The sequence below is a fragment of the Talaromyces amestolkiae genome (assembly GCF_001896365.1).
Source record: "Talaromyces amestolkiae strain CIB chromosome Unknown scaffold8.1, whole genome shotgun sequence".
Lineage (NCBI taxonomy): Eukaryota > Fungi > Ascomycota > Eurotiomycetes > Eurotiales > Trichocomaceae > Talaromyces > Talaromyces amestolkiae.
In genome coordinates, this window is record NW_024468044.1 from 354,232 (window position 1) to 369,804 (window position 15,573).

Sequence of the window (15,573 nt, forward strand, 5' to 3'; positions counted from 1 at the left end):
TGTGGGATCTGTATTTCTTTTCTCGGCTCTTCATCAGCCCATGGAGTGAGTGTGATGGTTTGGGGGTGTTAATGACTTGATATATGTTCGTCGTCGATTTGAATGAAATGAGAATTTTCTTATGTATTTTGTGCGCGATTTTTTTTTTCCATGTTCGTATGTAATTAGTCCCTTCATAGCATAGATAGCACTGTTTGGAAGGATCAAATGTTATGTTTGTTTTCGTTCTTATATCTATACATCAGAGGACTTATGTGACTGGTAGACTGTAGAAAGAAGGAAGTACTTGTTTCTGTCAACCGGCAGCCCTAAGGGTCACAGAATGTATACCTACCTGAGTAGGTACAGTAGGGAGTAGTACTAGGCCTCTTGGTTCGTCCATCTCATTTTGCGGGCTGTACCTGTTGCTATTGCTTGAACATAGTTGAAATGACACCAAATATCACTTCATAAAAAGTGACGTCTTAAGTCATAATCTCTCACTTTACCAAGGGTAAAACCAAGCTATAACGATAGAAAAGCTTTCCATGAGCAGTGACCTTTTGTGGAAGAGGCGAATGCGATAGGGATATTGTCACTGGTAGAAGGACTAGATATGTTATTGTCGGGCTTGATTCATAGTCCTAACATTATGAAGGCAACATTACATGTATGTACCGACGGTGATGACTTTGATAATGACGATATCGATTGGGACGAGATCTAACGAGCCATAAGTTGGGCAGCGTCTGGTAATCTGCATCTTTGTCACTGTATCTTTCAACAAACGTAGAGATGCATAATTGGTCACCTTGATGATTTGCCTCAAAGGATGTCACGTCTGGTCTCTCGGACTTTCTCCTGAGACCCGACAATACAACACATGTAAACCGGGCATGCCACCGTCTTTCTCCTCGTTGTATTACAGTCTTTTGTGAACATTGAAGTATAGACATATATATAGACCAAAATGTCATTGTTCTATCAACAGATAATTAACTCATAAATGATCTATCTTTATTCAGCCATCGTGAGATGGCACGGTACAAATATCAAAAAACTAGTAAGATGAATGGGGTATATCCAGAAACGAAAGAAAAGTGGTGAGCATGAACTTCAACTTCATACTCATCATGGGTCATGTACGCATAAGCAGATCTCAGATCCTATGAGCTTGCTCATACACAGATATAATCGACAGTCGATTAACTTGACTCAGAGACATGCCCCGCATCACCATTCTCAATATGATACTGAGGGTTCGCATGATCCTTGTTACTTACAGCTCGCTTCTCGGCATCAGCCACACCACCGACATGATGGAAATGCTCGTCTGTCTGCGTGTAGTCGATGAGAAGCTCTCCGTTCTTGCCGTACCGGCGAGGCTCGTCGCGCGCAATCCTGACCAGAGACCAGATGGATTTGGTCTTGTGGAAGATTGTGTCCATTTCTTCGAGGGAGCGGTATGCGGTTTCGGGGTAGAAGAAGTAGACGACGGGGAAGATGAAGGCGTTACTATGTGAATCATTAGTATTGCAAGAGGAGTGGAAATGATGAAGGGAGACATAAGCTTACATGACGGCAAAAATGATATAGGTCTGATATCCAATCGTCTGGAATGCCACAGGGGTGATCATGACAACCATAAAGTTGAAAGCCCAGTTGGCGGAAGTGGACAACGCGTTGGCAGGGGCACGAATTCGCAGAGGCACGATTTCAGCGGGATACAACCATGTCATTCCCAACCAGCCCCAGGCGAAGAAGGTGTTGAAGACGAAGAGGAAAACAGCAGCCACAATACCGGGTTTGGTCTGGCCCACGAAGCTGGTGCTAATAGCCAAGACGACCATGGATAGAGACATGCCCGCCGCTCCGATCAACATCAGTGGACGACGGCCGGCCTTTTCGATGATGAAGATGGGCAGCCAAGAGGCGATGAAGTACTCGGTACCGTTGCAGGCGGCCAGGATACGAGACAAAAATCCAGAAAGACCAATGCTCTTCTGGTAGATGGTGGCAGCGTAGTATGTGATCAAGTTGATACCGGAAATCTGCTGGAACATCTGGTTGACATAAGCGAGAACAACACGGTGGAAGTGGCGGTTCTCGTCCATGGTAAATAGATCACGCCAGCTGGTATTTTGGGCTTCGAGGACGGTATCCTTGATAGCTGTGAATTCGTTCTCGACAACAGTGTCTTCACGGTTGGTGTCTAGCAACGCACTCAATACCTCAGAAGCTTCGTCCTCGCGGCCCTGGAAGATGAGCCATCGTGGGGACTCGGGCAAGAACATGACAAACGCCAGAATGATCAAAGCAATGAAAATCTGGAATGCAATAGGGAATCGCCACGAAACCGAGCTGGGGTCAAGGAACGAAAAGCCAAAGTCCAGCCAGTAACTGAGACAGATACCGCCGGTAATCAGAGATCCTTCGACCATGACTAGCTGACCACGACGATGGGCCTTGGAACATTCAGATTGCCATGTAGGCACGGTGGAGGTGTTCAATCCGTTACCAATGCCGGTCACGATACGGCCGATAATGAAGTGAGACAGAGCGAAAGCGGTGCATTGCAGAGTGGCGCCGATAACCATGATGGCAGAGCCCAAGAAGATGGTCTTACGACGACCGAGACGGTCGCCAATGAAGATGCAGATGATTGAGCCGAGGAAACATCCGACGTTGTAAGCAGAGATAGCGGTTCCTATATTCAATTAAAATCAACTTTAATTCTGAGGAGGCTTGTGAAGGCCTACCCTCAATGTTGGACCGATGCATTTGTGCAGATGGGCTCATTGCTTTGAACGAGGCTGACGAGGTATCGAGATCAGGGAATTGTGTGATGAAAGAGTCCAAGGTCAAAAGACCACCCATAACACCCCTGCGAAGGTCAGTCATATACTTCAACGTGGAATACATTGTCCATACTGGTCATAACCGAAGAGACTAAGCATTGTTAGCATGCGCATCGCACTAGACGCCATCAAATACGTACAGGAAATCCAGTCCGGCAATCACACCAATTGCAATGTTGAGCCTGGTGCCTCGAAGGCCCAGGTAGGAGCGTCCACCGTGACCCATTTTTGGTATACTCGCGCTTCTACTGTCGCATACACGATATCCGGATCAATTCGAATTGATGATGATGCGCATTTGAAGATGTAGATATATACCGAGACGAAACCAGTCCGTCCTATTTTTTTGGGCTTGACAGGGAGAAGCAAGAAACACAAAACGCAAGGATCAGAAGAGGGGAGGACGCGATTATAAACGAGCGAGGCATGGAGAGCTACATAGTAGCATACTATGTAAGCTGTGCCATACCATGCACATGCGCATATCGCGTATCAATACGGTAAAGGCAACCTTCTTGGCCAAGAAGTAACCAACCGCGATGTACCCATTGTGCATGCATTGTTGCCAATGGGGATGCTTTTTTGAGGTTATTCGTCTCCGGATGTGGAGTAGCTCGCGTGCTGGAACTGCTACTTTGTAGTATTATGAGTATGTACCAATACACACTGATTACAGGAAGGTGGAGTCTGGGGGAAAACGGAAGGAGCGACCGCCCTCAGCCATGGCGTCATGCTGCAGGGCTGGCCTGCGCTAGTCCCGGGTTGGAGAAGCCGGCTGTGTACCTTTCTTGCCCTTGCCGGCTCTCTCTTTTGATCAGGCACTGTCCTGACTCTTTACGCTTACATAGTAACTACTTTGTATGTCCAACTATCTGCTGAGTTATCATATGGCAACGCTCATGTGATGTTTCCGTAATACCCTGGAGTCTACTAGGGACTTCAAAGTAGCACAGCATGGTGGATCCAGATACTCATAGTCGGCCAATGATAACGTGCAGCGGCTGCCATTCCGTTGATCGCCCGCGCTAGTTGTGGCTGCCTCAGGCCACATCAACAGTCCAACTACCGAGTAAATCAATCGTCGACAGCGTCGAGCACATGTGGTGCCGACCAATTCGACACATCACCTCGTATATCCTCCGACATACACACCGATATATCCATGCACGAGCAGACCCGGACACTCACACCGGCATGATTGATGCTTGCAGAGAATCGGGAATGCGCGATCCACCCAAGGGACTGATCCCTCGCCGTATCGGCCCTGACTGGCTCGGTAACCCGAACTAAATCTCCAACACCCAACAACTTCAACGACCACTTACGAGCCAGMAAGCCACTTGCGTTGTTTTGTGCCGGAAATCAAGATCTGGAGAAATTGGAGTACGAGGAAAAGTGGACTGCTATCGAGTGTCGCTTCATTCCGCTTGTGATATGTGATGCTCGGGTTGGTTACTGGATTAGTTGACATGAGATTTGACATGCGTCGATCGTCGACCACGCGAGACATGACCTTCAAGTTTCAATTCATAGTCGACGCAAGGGACGGGTCAGCTCATTCGGTTTAATTTTGAATTTTCCATGTTTCCATGTTTCGACCGTGCAGTCGTTGATAGTCAGACACATGGAGCCGATCTGATGGCGTTTCTCTTCTTCAATTCTTCTAAGACTAACCTCTTGGCTGCCTATCCGGGTTCTACAAAGCTCAAACTCAAACAGAGTAACAAACTACTCTGCTACATACGTATCAGTCATCTTCCACGGCCTTACTTCTGTGCCCGTACTACGTTGCAATATGCCGATAACCGACGACCCGGGTACACCATTATCCGATAGAAGAAGTCGAATAGGATCAAACACGGAAGAATGGTGTGGGTCGCCAAGATGCTCGAATCGCATTGTTCTCGGACTTGACTCGCGACATTCGAGAGTGTGTAGCAATAGAGACTGACTGTAGTACAAACGGTCTGATCACAATACTACCACAACGAAGAACGAAGAACGGAGTGCTTTCCGTCGTAGGCTGTACCAAGTTACTACGTAGACTATACCAACAACGGCGCAAACTTTCGAACAAATAATAATGCAGAATAGTCGTCATATTACTAACGATACCTTTGATCTAGTCCCAGCCACCCCCGGCAGATCCCCATTTGCTTTCCCAGGAATTTTCTTTTTCCTCGCTGGCTCAGGCCTGGGGAAAGGAACTTATTCCCGGGGGGCGCAAGTTCGACAATACGGGATGACCGAAAGAGGTAATTCCGTCTAGTTCATCGCCTGAATCTTTTTCATGACTAACGTTACTCCATACAGAGACTCCTCGCTGGATGTTGGATGGAGCATGTGCCATGGGGAAATTCTATGGAGAAATTTACAGTACGGTGGGCGATGTCAGACGCCTTTGGGCGTGACACGGGCATTTTAAATGGCGCATTCGCGCCGTCCGGACAGACAGCTTCTAAACTTACTCTCCGGAATTATACGCTACAAAAATTTTTTTGAAAGAGGTTGGATAGGTCATACAACCCCCAAACCTAACCACGGTTACATTTACGGAAAGCCAAAGTATTTTCAGGGTTCAGAAAACGCCCAGAAAGTCTAAAGTGTCCGATATGTTCTATGAAAAGATTATTCTGAGTTGTCTGGCCCGTATATTTACATACGTCCAGGGGAGTAGAATCGAGTCATTACCTAGGTAGATGCGTCGTGACTGGGTAGAAACAGCTGCAACGACTTGGAGACAGAAGCACCACGTTCATATCTTTTAAAGTGTCGCATCTCAGGGTACTTATGTACTCAATGCATAGACGATCATTTTCCATAGATGCGTACATAAAAGGCCAGAACAGATCACCGACCATGTATCACGTCTCGCGTGTCCGGAAATAGCAACTTGGGCACATCTTCTTGCTTCTCAAAACGTTCGAGAAAAATCCCTCATAGATTTTACACACTTACCCTCCTTGGGTAATCGTGCGTTGATATATCTATTAGATACCTTGTATTACATTTCATTCGTGATATCCGCATTACACGGTTGGTTCACATGTAGTCTTGTTCCAAATTGTTGGTCGCATTTCCATAATGTACTTCGATTGCTAATAGCTTCCATTGATCGGTTCTAATCATGTCTTCTCGCACACCTCTCAAGTTACATACATCCCGACTCCCATTTCTACAACATCAACCGGCCTTGTCTTGAAGAATATCGACATGAAAAGAGATGATAGGAACAAGAAACAAATAAGACGCTCCTCCATTCACGTTGTTGAAATACAGTGCTGTTCGTGGCACGCTGACTGTATGTACGGTACGGAATGGTTCTTACCAGGCAAGCTCAGCTGGTGCTAGCTCAGCTGGTTTGTCGACGTCATCATTCCATCCACCGACTTCTTCATCAATAGGAGCAGGGCCCGCTGAACCCCAGGCGGCTTCCCCTCCAGCTTGCCCTCCGAAATCGCTAACGCCAATTTCCTCCTCTGCAGAAGGCTTAGAGCAACGACGGACGGTGTGTCCCATCTCGCCACAGTTGCTGCATTTGACACGAGACCAGTCCCTAGGCTTGGGGCATTCGCGAGCGTAATGGCCGGTCTGATCGCAGTTGTTGCAAGTGATGAGGTCCATGTTCTGCTCCTGGTCACAGTCGCGCGATAGATGATCTTCTGCACCGCACTTGCGGCATGCCTTTGCGAACTTGGGGGTATTGGGGCAGTCCTTCGCGAAATGGCCGGTCTGGTTGCAGCGACGACATTCAATGTGGTCCAAGTTAGGTGGCTCGGTGCAGTCGACAGCTTTGTGGTCCGGAGATCCGCAATTGCGACAGGCAAACTTGCCGCGTTGTTCGCGCTGCTTGGTGCAGTCACGAGCACGATGACCGACCTCTGAGCAATTGACGCACTTGATCTCGACACGTTCGATCACGACGCGCTCCTGCTTGCAGCTCTTGGCGATGTGGCCCATCTCTGTCGCTCGTGTCAGTCCATTGCTTGCTTGAGAGAAGAAATCGTACTCACCTCCGCAGTTGATACACTTAGGGATCATGCGATCATACTCGAAACCAGCATCTGCAAGGCGTTCAATGTTCTCTTCGGGCGTGGCTGGCCAACGCTCTTTCAAGTGGTTACGGCGAGGTTCAGGGCCGAAGAAGAACTTCACGACATAGGTGCGATCCAGCTTTCCCTGGAGGTCGATGAATGTGTAATTCTCGAACCCTTCCTTCTCCTTCTCCTGTGAACTATAAGCTGGCTGTATGGAGTGCATGTAGATCTGTCGTACTTACAAGGGCAATCAAGTACACATTGGCACCCTCGTCACGCAATTGCTTCTCGATGTCGACGAAAGTTTTGCTTGGCTCCGCTTTGGTGTACACCTTGAAAGCCTAGAGAATTGTTAGATAAACGTCAATAATCATGCTCAGTAGGATGTCTTACATCGCGAAAGTCCTCGAGGTCACGTTCCTTGTCAGCTTTCTTGAGTTGAGCCCAAGCATCCTCAGGGGTCTCATCGCGGACGTCGTTCAGGTCGAACTTGCGGTTCTCCTTGCATTCAGAAGTCTTGTGCCCTTTTTGACATCAGTCGAAAACATACATTCAGGATCTCGAGTAGGACCTACCTTCTCCACGGCAGTTCTTGCAGATATCAGCGGGCTTTTGAGGGCATTCGGCGGCAGGATGACCCTCCTCGTTGCAGACGCGGCAAGTGCCTTTGAAGACACGAGGATGAGGACACTCGGCCTTGTTGTGGCCTTCCTCACCACAGTTGAAGCAGCCACCACTGCTGCCCTGACGAGGCTCAGGGCACTCGCGAGCAAAATGGCCAGATTGACCGCAGCTGGGGGATGCGTGAGCAAATGACTGGGTATTTAAACCGATCCTGAAAACTTACTTGCGGCAGGTGTCGTCACGAGGAGTCTCAGAGTCTTCACCAACGAAGTCGTTCTGTTCTTTCAAGGTAGCAGAGTCTGTGGAAGGACCAGGTCCACCCCAGTTGTGGCCGTCGTTGGCCCCTTCATTCTCCCAGTCTGCCATCTATCACAGTCAAGATCAGTATGTGTGACGCCTAAGATAACAGATGAGCTGAGTGATAGGATGATGATGAAGATGACACAAGTGTGTTGGTTGAGGAAGGTGTAAGAGGTAAGGATTAAGAGGAGAAAGAAGGAAGAAAAGCGGGAAGGAAAGCAAAGGAAGGAACGACTGTTTGCTCGTCGACCGGAAAAACCCGTTTGTCATGATACTGGTCGCGAGAAAACAAACGCCCACAAAGAAATCCAAGTGAAAGATAGGCATTGACCCAACTTACCTTGCAATTTGGCTTCTCAGATGCCAAAGATTGGGATCCAAGAGTTATTGTATTTGCTGAAGAGCAGATGGGGGACTGGGACGAAGAGAAATGAGAGAAGATGAGAATGAGGAAGGTTAGGATGGGGAGAGTGAAGAAATGGGAGAAAGGAAGGAGGGGCCAAAGAAATTTATGAGCAGGAGGGAGGAGGCAGGTGCTTGCTTGCAAACGGCCAGATTAGGAAGGCACACACTGTCATGTGACAAAGACAAACGAATTGATTTTTTGGTATGGCCTTCTCATCTCTATACATTTAAACACTCTAGATAGCTAGTCAGGTGGGAAACGATTGATGCAACCACATTAACCCTGTCTAGTAATGTTGAGAACCTGCTTAGTCTTTTCATCCCTATTCCTCAGATCCTTATCCTCCAACATCCCATAAGCCTTCTCGACCTGCTCGCACAACGAGCCCTCCCAAGAAGCCACAGAAGCATCTGCCTCACGTCGAAGCGACGGAGACCCAGCGTCATCCCAGCAAGCCTGTATGGTGTCCCCTATCTTGTCAAAGAATCCTTGGAGTCCTTTCTCTTTACCTCCACCAGCATGATAACTCCAAAAAGGTCCCTTGACAGCCCAACGGGGACCCATGCTCTCTTCGACAATGCGATCCACTTCTGCAGCGGTGACAACTCCAGAATTTACGAGATGAATTGCTTCTCGGAACAAAGCAAAGGATAGACGGTTGGCTACGAAGCCGGTCACTTCCTCTTGCAGAACGACCGGCGATCTGTCGAGCGTCTTCCAATATTCAATCGTCCTATCTATATATTCTTTCGAAGGGTGACTATCAGATGAGGTAGTAGTGCTAGTGCGAGGTGGAACAATTTCCAACACCGGCATTATGTGTGGTGGGTTGAATGGATGGACGACTAGTAGGCGTGCAGGCTCTCGCATATTGATGCCTTGGACAGATGATGGGATTCCAGAAGTGCTTGACCAGAACAACGCTGTTGACGGGGCTGCATCTTCGATCTTAGACCATAGACTCTGTTTGAATGGTACATTTTCCGGTCCTTGCTCTTGGACAATGTCAACAGATTCTAATGCTGCTGAAAGCTCCGATGATAGAATGAGTTGTTTTGATTCTAGTAGTTGCGGAAGGGAAATGTCGGAGTTTAGATATTCTGAACTGCATTAGTGGTTGACACTATACAAATTAAATTAAGTATTCAGAGACAGCCCACCTGGCAGCGTTGTCTTGACGTAGTTTTCTATATCAGGTCTTGGATCATGAATGATGACCTGGATTCTTTTGTTCGGGTGCGAAAGATGCAGGGCTGCGAATGAAAGACCGATTGTCCCGGACCCGACGATAGCGATACGTAGGTCAAATGATCCTGACATGGCAAGCACTTGCAATAGAGTGGTCTATTTAATATGTATAAAAAATTGTTTATTTGGCAGTAATTTAAAAGCAAAAGAGCGAAATTGGATGTTGGAAATGAAGTTGATACCCCAGAGTGGGGATCAAATCGACCCACTCGTGGACCCTTCTTCCATCCCTATGACAATGACCTAAAGTATGCGCATAGGAAATGCGATATCTTTCATTGCCATGTCTCCCCGACTCAAGCAGACAGACTCAAATCCTTCTCAAGCTGCACAAAACACAAATCCTCCGGCAACGCCAAATCACTGAACTTCTCCACAGGGAACGGCACCGTCTCGCCCGTCTTCTGATACCCGCGACGCATGTACCAAGCAATCAGCGCCTGGCGCGTCGAGAGCGCATCCAGCCCAAACTTGGTCACTCCCCATCTCTGCTGACAATACCTTTCCGCGTGGGCGAGAATCTCACGCCCTATTCCGCCGCGTTGATGTTGCTGGTCTACCGCCAGCATGGAGAGACGAGCGAGATCGTTGCTGCGTTTTGCAACTTCGACTGAAGCTACAAGACTCTCGTCGCCATTGTCGTCGGTAGTGACGAAGGCCATCACAATTGCGCCATCGGGACTGATGATCCGAGGCATGACTTCCTCGACTGTCAACCGGAAGCGGATGTTGAGATCCATATCCGCAGTCCAGTCTTGACGGGTGTCGGCGGCTTGAAAAGCGGCTTGGACTAGTTGCCGGATTGCAGGCGCATCTTCGGGAGTCGCAATGCGAAATTGAAGGGTATTTTCTGTCATTTTACAATTTTTTTTTCGAGGCGAATGTCTTGATAGTTTGAACGGTGGGGTGGTGATGTTGAGGTCGAATAAGACATTGACGAGAGCTGAGATCAGGACATTTATAGCTGACTATTGCAACTCATCTGACTGAGGCATTTTTATTCTCGCGCCTTTTGACTAGCTATCATTCACTATCCAAGCCCTCTATATGTTGGTTAGTTATCACACGCCTTTTGATCAATTGCATCTGTTCCGCTGGCTAAAACATAGATGCGACTAAACCGCATCTGGAAGGCGTTTACGAGCTATCCAGCATCCCCAGCAGCAATAATTTTGATCCCTCGTACGCCCAAGCGCATAATGAAATATGTCTTCAAGTAACCCCGAACTGCTTCAAATAGACATAAATTCTACCCTACATAGCTTTGATAGTCGAGGAAATGGGTTGTTTAAATAATGGTTTATACATCAAAAGAAGCTAAATAGTATTTCCCATGTAGAATATCAACCTCACACACCAAATGCAAGAAAAAACAATGGGGTATCAAAAGGAGCCCTCGCAGTGCCCCTCCTCAATCAAAATTTGTGAATATATCACTCTACCACCTGCCCGAGTGTCGAAATGCTGTTCAACATGAGTAGCACGCATAGGGTCGTCGTCTATTGCGATGGATTTGCTAATCCAGAATCTCTTTCTAGTTTACCCGCCCTATTGACTAGGCAAACTTGCGATGTATGATCTCCGGATCTTCGTGCCATTCATCCGCGCTCACCCACATCTAGAGACCACTAGTTAGTCGTGAACAGAAAGCGAATACAGAAGAAATTACCTTTCTAAACGTGCTCAAACCTGCCAAAATACCTCCTCCAATCCATGTGGTGTATTTACGCTCAGCAGGCGCCGAAATTCGAATCTTCATATCTTCAACGGCAAGCCTCTTGATTTCACGCATCAACCGGTCGGGGAAGTTCTTGCATAATGTTGTTCCTCCGGATAGAACGATATTGAGGTAGAGGGCTTTGCGGAGATCGAGATCGGTACGTGTAATTGCATCTTGCACGATTTGGTGAACTCCAGGGTACTCCATACCAATAATCTCGGGATCGAACAAAATCTCAGGAGCACGATAACGTTCTTGGCCAATCTAGAGTAAATGTAAGCAGCTGCCAGTGATGCCTTGAGCACGTCCAATTCTTACCTTCATTTTGTGTCCATCTGGAAGAACGTATTCGATAGTTTTCGACTCCGATTTGTGATAGCTATTAATCCATTCCTTTTCTTCTTTCTTCGGATCCAGCGAAACGTAGCAGACTTTTTCTTTGATCATGCGTACCACCTCCTTTTCAGCACTTGTGTGGAGGACATAGCCATTCTTTCGCAACAACAGCTGCATTTGTTCTGTCACATCTCGCCCAGCAACATCAATTCTTCGAATACTGTTCGGCACCGCAAAACCCTCGTACACAGGCACCGCATGTGACACGCCGTCTCCCGAGTCCAGTACCACACCCGTCGTTCGACCCGAAGCATACAGCGAAAGGACGGCTTGAATCGACGTGTAAAGAGCGGGAATATTAAACGTCTCGAACATTATTTGGGCAGCAATATCTCGGTTCTTCCTTGGATTCAAAGGTGGCTCGGTCAACAGCACCGGATGCTCTTCGGGCAGTGTCTTCAATTCGCTCTCATACACGTGGTGCCATATTTTCTCCATATCATCCCAATCCGTGACAATGCCGTGTTCCAATGGGTATCTGATCTTCAATAGTCCTCTCAAGTCTTGTGCCTTTTGCCCAATGAAAACGTCACCTTCCAGCCCACCGGCCATCACTCGCGGGTGTTTCGGTCGGCCGACGAACGACGGGAAATAACATGATGGGATTTCTTCGCCGGCGAATCCGGCTCGTATCGTACCGCTACCATTATCTATTACGATAGGAACGTTGTGTAGGCTCGCGTCGGTCATGCTGGCTGTGTTTGGGGGKCGAACTGTTCTCAAAACAAAGATGCGCAGGCGGGACGTGTCAAATCGCGAAACCGTCGTCAGGCAACAATGGCCGATTAGCACAAGAGGACGCACAGAAAACTTTATAAACTGAATAAATACAAACAAGAGAATGGAAGAAGAAATGAAACGGACGTGTCAACTTCGTTGTAGTCGTAGGAAGAATTAAGAAGCGGAAGTGGTTTACCTGCGGAGAAAGAGCGGTTCTTCTTCCCCTGTCCGCGCCTCAACATCGAAAAGGAGCTTGGGCCAACACACTGAACCATCACCGAACGCACCACCAACCTACTTTTTTCGACCCCAATGTTTGCTTATACGTAGCTAATAGATAAAACCATCAAATTACGCTCTATTTGTGCTAATAATTACTCGATACTCTCATATGCTTGAGCTATGCCATAGCTGCCAAGTAAAGTAAGCTCCTTTGTTACCCGTCCGGCGAAATATAAGGAGCTTTTGGCTCATATTATCTGCTTGGCACGATGTATAAAAGTACCTTCTACTTGCTATAAAGTGTCGTATGGATGTGGAATGTATGATTTCTGAAAGAGCGAGTCTGTCGAAGCAATTCAACGTCCACGTCAGTTCAATCGAGAAAACCCAACTCGTCCTCCACTACACCAGCCAGGCCTCTACTGTCCTTGAGTGCGCCACTATTCTTGGGCGGCCAGCTTCGTAAAGCACTGCGAAGTGTTTCTGCTCTCTGCACAGATTCCGCGAGTCGGCTGGATTTATTAGTGTCGGCCGTCTATCGCTCTAAAGACCACTTACTCTAATTTACCGGCAATGGCCCAACCATTCTTCGCAATCTGACGAGCGAGTTCTTCTTGGTGGTTGTCTTGGAGTGCAGGGTTTGGCACTACTACAAGAGGCACACCGATACGTAGAGCTTCCATGATAGAGCCGGATCCTGGTCCGTTGTCAACATGAGATTAAAGACCGTAGCGATTTTCCCGGAGGCTCACCAGCATGACTGAGAATCATCCCCTCAACAACATTTTGAGACGGATTTGCCTTGGTGGAGCGCATCTCCTGGACGAGTCCTTCACTTTTGAAGCCAAATCCCTTGATATCCAAATCACATCGTCCAGGGCTTCCTGGGGGTTTGATTTTGGTAAAAGAATCAAAAATCGCCTGACCCTCTTTTCCGTACTGAATCAAAAGCGCGGTATATCCATGTGTTTTGAGCGCCTCAAGGAAGGGTTGGTCCAAGACATTCGATAGTAAAGCATCGAATGGAGCGGTAGCTCCGATGGTCACGAAACACACTTTGCGTGGAGTGGTCATATTCGCGAATCAACCAATACAACGTTCAAGACATCTTCATCATAGCTGCATGCAATACTGAGATAAGTATGCACTCAATTTAACGAGTTGTGGTGTATAGGAAATGAAGGCAGGTCCAAGTCGGCTGCACCGCTTACGTTATGCTCCTGTTCGAATTATACGCTAACCAACAACGGTTAGTGCATTGAGTAGCGCATAATCTTCCCCGATGGGCCAGAAATAATTGTCGGCAACAATCAAGCAACACCGTCAATTGCATAAATTCTCGACGCTTTGCGCATCAATCATGGCCGGTACAGCGAAGGCGCTGAGTCGTGCGGCTTTTATGCTATCACAGAGATCGCACGTCAGCGTCTCATCAGCTTTTCGCACGCGCACCGCGCCAATTTGTCTCCAACAGACCACCCGACGTTTCTCCTCGTCGCCCTTTACCTATCTCCCCAAAGATGCCGACGAACCGCAAGAAACCGAGTCTTTTCGGCTTGCTGACATTCCAGAATACTCGGTCGAAAACTTTACAGATGCCGAGAAATCCATGTACGAATTGATGTCATCGGAGGAGCGAGCCGTCTTTGATGCCGAAAATAAACGCATCGTCGAGATGTGGAATGACCCGGTTAGACGAGCGAAAGAAGAAGAAGCGATTGATATTCTAGCGGACCAGGTCGAAAAAGAATCAAAAATGCGATTTGAAGATGTTAGGGAGAAGAATCGTGGTTTCTGGGCAGAGGAGGAAGAGGATGAATTCGCGAATGCGGAGGATGGAGATGATACATTTAATGATGATGAAATCACCTCCATGGCCCACGCGGAGATGGAATTGCACCGCGAGGTGCGAGAGTATGCTCGTATTGCAGCCTGGGATATGCCATTGTTGAGCAGTATGCTATCTAGAGATGCCCCAATTATGATCTTCAGTTACTGACAATGCCATTCCTCCAGACCTTACCAAGCCTTTTGAATTGCCAAAGGAAAACCAAATTCTCCGCTTCCGATACACATCCTACATGGGTGAACAACACCCGGCCGAGCACAAGGTGGTTGTGGAACTTAGTTCCAAGGATCTTGTACCGAAACATTTGACCGAGCAGCAGCGTTTGACTTTTCTTAAACTTGTCGGACCACGCTACAACCCCGACACCGACATTATCCGCATGTCTTGCGAAAAGTTCTCAGCTCGAGCTCAAAACAAACGCTATCTCGGCGACACCATCAAAAACTTAATCAAAGAGGCCAAAGAAGGCGAGTCCTTTGCAGATGTGCCCCTTGACCTCCGACACCACAAACCAAAGGTTCACTACACATTCCCCGATTCATGGAAAATGACCGAAACCCGAAAGCGCCAGCTTCTTGCGGATCGTCAACTTCGTCTCGAGGGGGAACAGCAACGCATCACCATCGTTGATGGCAAGGAAACCATCCTCCATGCTATTCGTACTCTACCCGCTCTGAGCCAAAACCCTCATCTCCATGCTGCACAGGAGAAGGGTGCCGTCAAGGAGACTGCTGCAAGAGCAAGAGGCATCGCACGGCCGCGAAGATAGTGTGCTTGTCGTTGCTGCGACCTATGTATATTTCATTCATGTACCATACCAATCCACAATTTAAAACGTTTCGACTAGTCCCCGTGCTCAAGCTTTTAGTTCTATACCTACGTACATCTGATGTTTCAAGCTTACCTAGGTATATCAGTCAGGTACGATCTCGCACTAAGGTCCCCCTGTCAGAATGTGAATATGCCGCATGACTTCCATACCCACAAAGCGCTACGCAGCAAGAGAGAAATTATAAGGAAATAAGGCTCATGTTTTTGACGATTTCTCTAACTACCCACCACGATCTCCATGATACCCATCTTTCAGACACAACCACCATCCAATAACCTCTTCCACCCGTGACGATAAAGAATAACATATAGAAAGAATGAAAACGATTCGACCTGAATATAAGAAAATGAAAAGGAAAAATTAATAAAGAATATTCGTTAAA

The 15,573-nt window shown here is 47.6% G+C and overlaps 6 protein-coding genes across 6 annotated transcripts; 1 reads left to right on the forward strand and 5 right to left on the reverse strand.

Annotated features, from left to right (window-relative positions):
• Positions 1-1,184: 1,184 nt before the first annotated feature.
• Positions 1,185-3,063, reverse strand: BHQ10_004683 (uncharacterized protein; the record flags this gene model as incomplete). The annotated part of the gene is made up of 5 exons (XM_040877075.1): positions 1,185-1,494; positions 1,555-2,686; positions 2,739-2,863; positions 2,911-2,928; positions 2,978-3,063. 5 exons carry the CDS (start codon positions 3,061-3,063, stop codon positions 1,185-1,187), a joined length of 1,671 nt encoding a protein of 556 aa, XP_040733187.1.
• Positions 3,064-6,161: 3,098 nt separating this feature from the next.
• BHQ10_004684 (uncharacterized protein) lies at positions 6,162-9,020 on the reverse strand (the record flags this gene model as incomplete). Its single annotated transcript, XM_040877076.1, has 7 exons — positions 6,162-6,799; positions 6,851-7,064; positions 7,117-7,215; positions 7,268-7,398; positions 7,450-7,667; positions 7,722-7,857; positions 8,486-9,020. 7 exons carry the CDS (start codon positions 9,018-9,020, stop codon positions 6,162-6,164), a joined length of 1,971 nt encoding a protein of 656 aa, XP_040733188.1.
• A 728-nt stretch (positions 9,021-9,748) lies between these two features.
• On the reverse strand, positions 9,749-10,309 carry BHQ10_004685 (uncharacterized protein; the record flags this gene model as incomplete). The annotated part of the gene is made up of 1 exon (XM_040877077.1): positions 9,749-10,309. One exon carries the CDS (start codon positions 10,307-10,309, stop codon positions 9,749-9,751), a length of 561 nt encoding a protein of 186 aa, XP_040733189.1.
• A 698-nt stretch (positions 10,310-11,007) lies between these two features.
• BHQ10_004686 (uncharacterized protein) lies at positions 11,008-12,258 on the reverse strand (the record flags this gene model as incomplete). Its single annotated transcript, XM_040877078.1, has 3 exons — positions 11,008-11,070; positions 11,122-11,436; positions 11,491-12,258. 3 exons carry the CDS (start codon positions 12,256-12,258, stop codon positions 11,008-11,010), a joined length of 1,146 nt encoding a protein of 381 aa, XP_040733190.1.
• Positions 12,259-12,883: 625 nt separating this feature from the next.
• BHQ10_004687 (uncharacterized protein) lies at positions 12,884-13,584 on the reverse strand (the record flags this gene model as incomplete). The annotated part of the gene is made up of 3 exons (XM_040877079.1): positions 12,884-13,022; positions 13,069-13,207; positions 13,263-13,584. The coding sequence occupies 3 exons, from the start codon at positions 13,582-13,584 to the stop codon at positions 12,884-12,886; spliced, it is 600 nt and encodes a 199-aa protein (XP_040733191.1).
• A 286-nt stretch (positions 13,585-13,870) lies between these two features.
• On the forward strand, positions 13,871-15,128 carry BHQ10_004688 (uncharacterized protein; the record flags this gene model as incomplete). Its single annotated transcript, XM_040877080.1, has 2 exons — positions 13,871-14,465; positions 14,527-15,128. The coding sequence occupies 2 exons, from the start codon at positions 13,871-13,873 to the stop codon at positions 15,126-15,128; spliced, it is 1,197 nt and encodes a 398-aa protein (XP_040733192.1).
• Between the last annotated feature and the right edge of the window lie 445 nt (positions 15,129-15,573).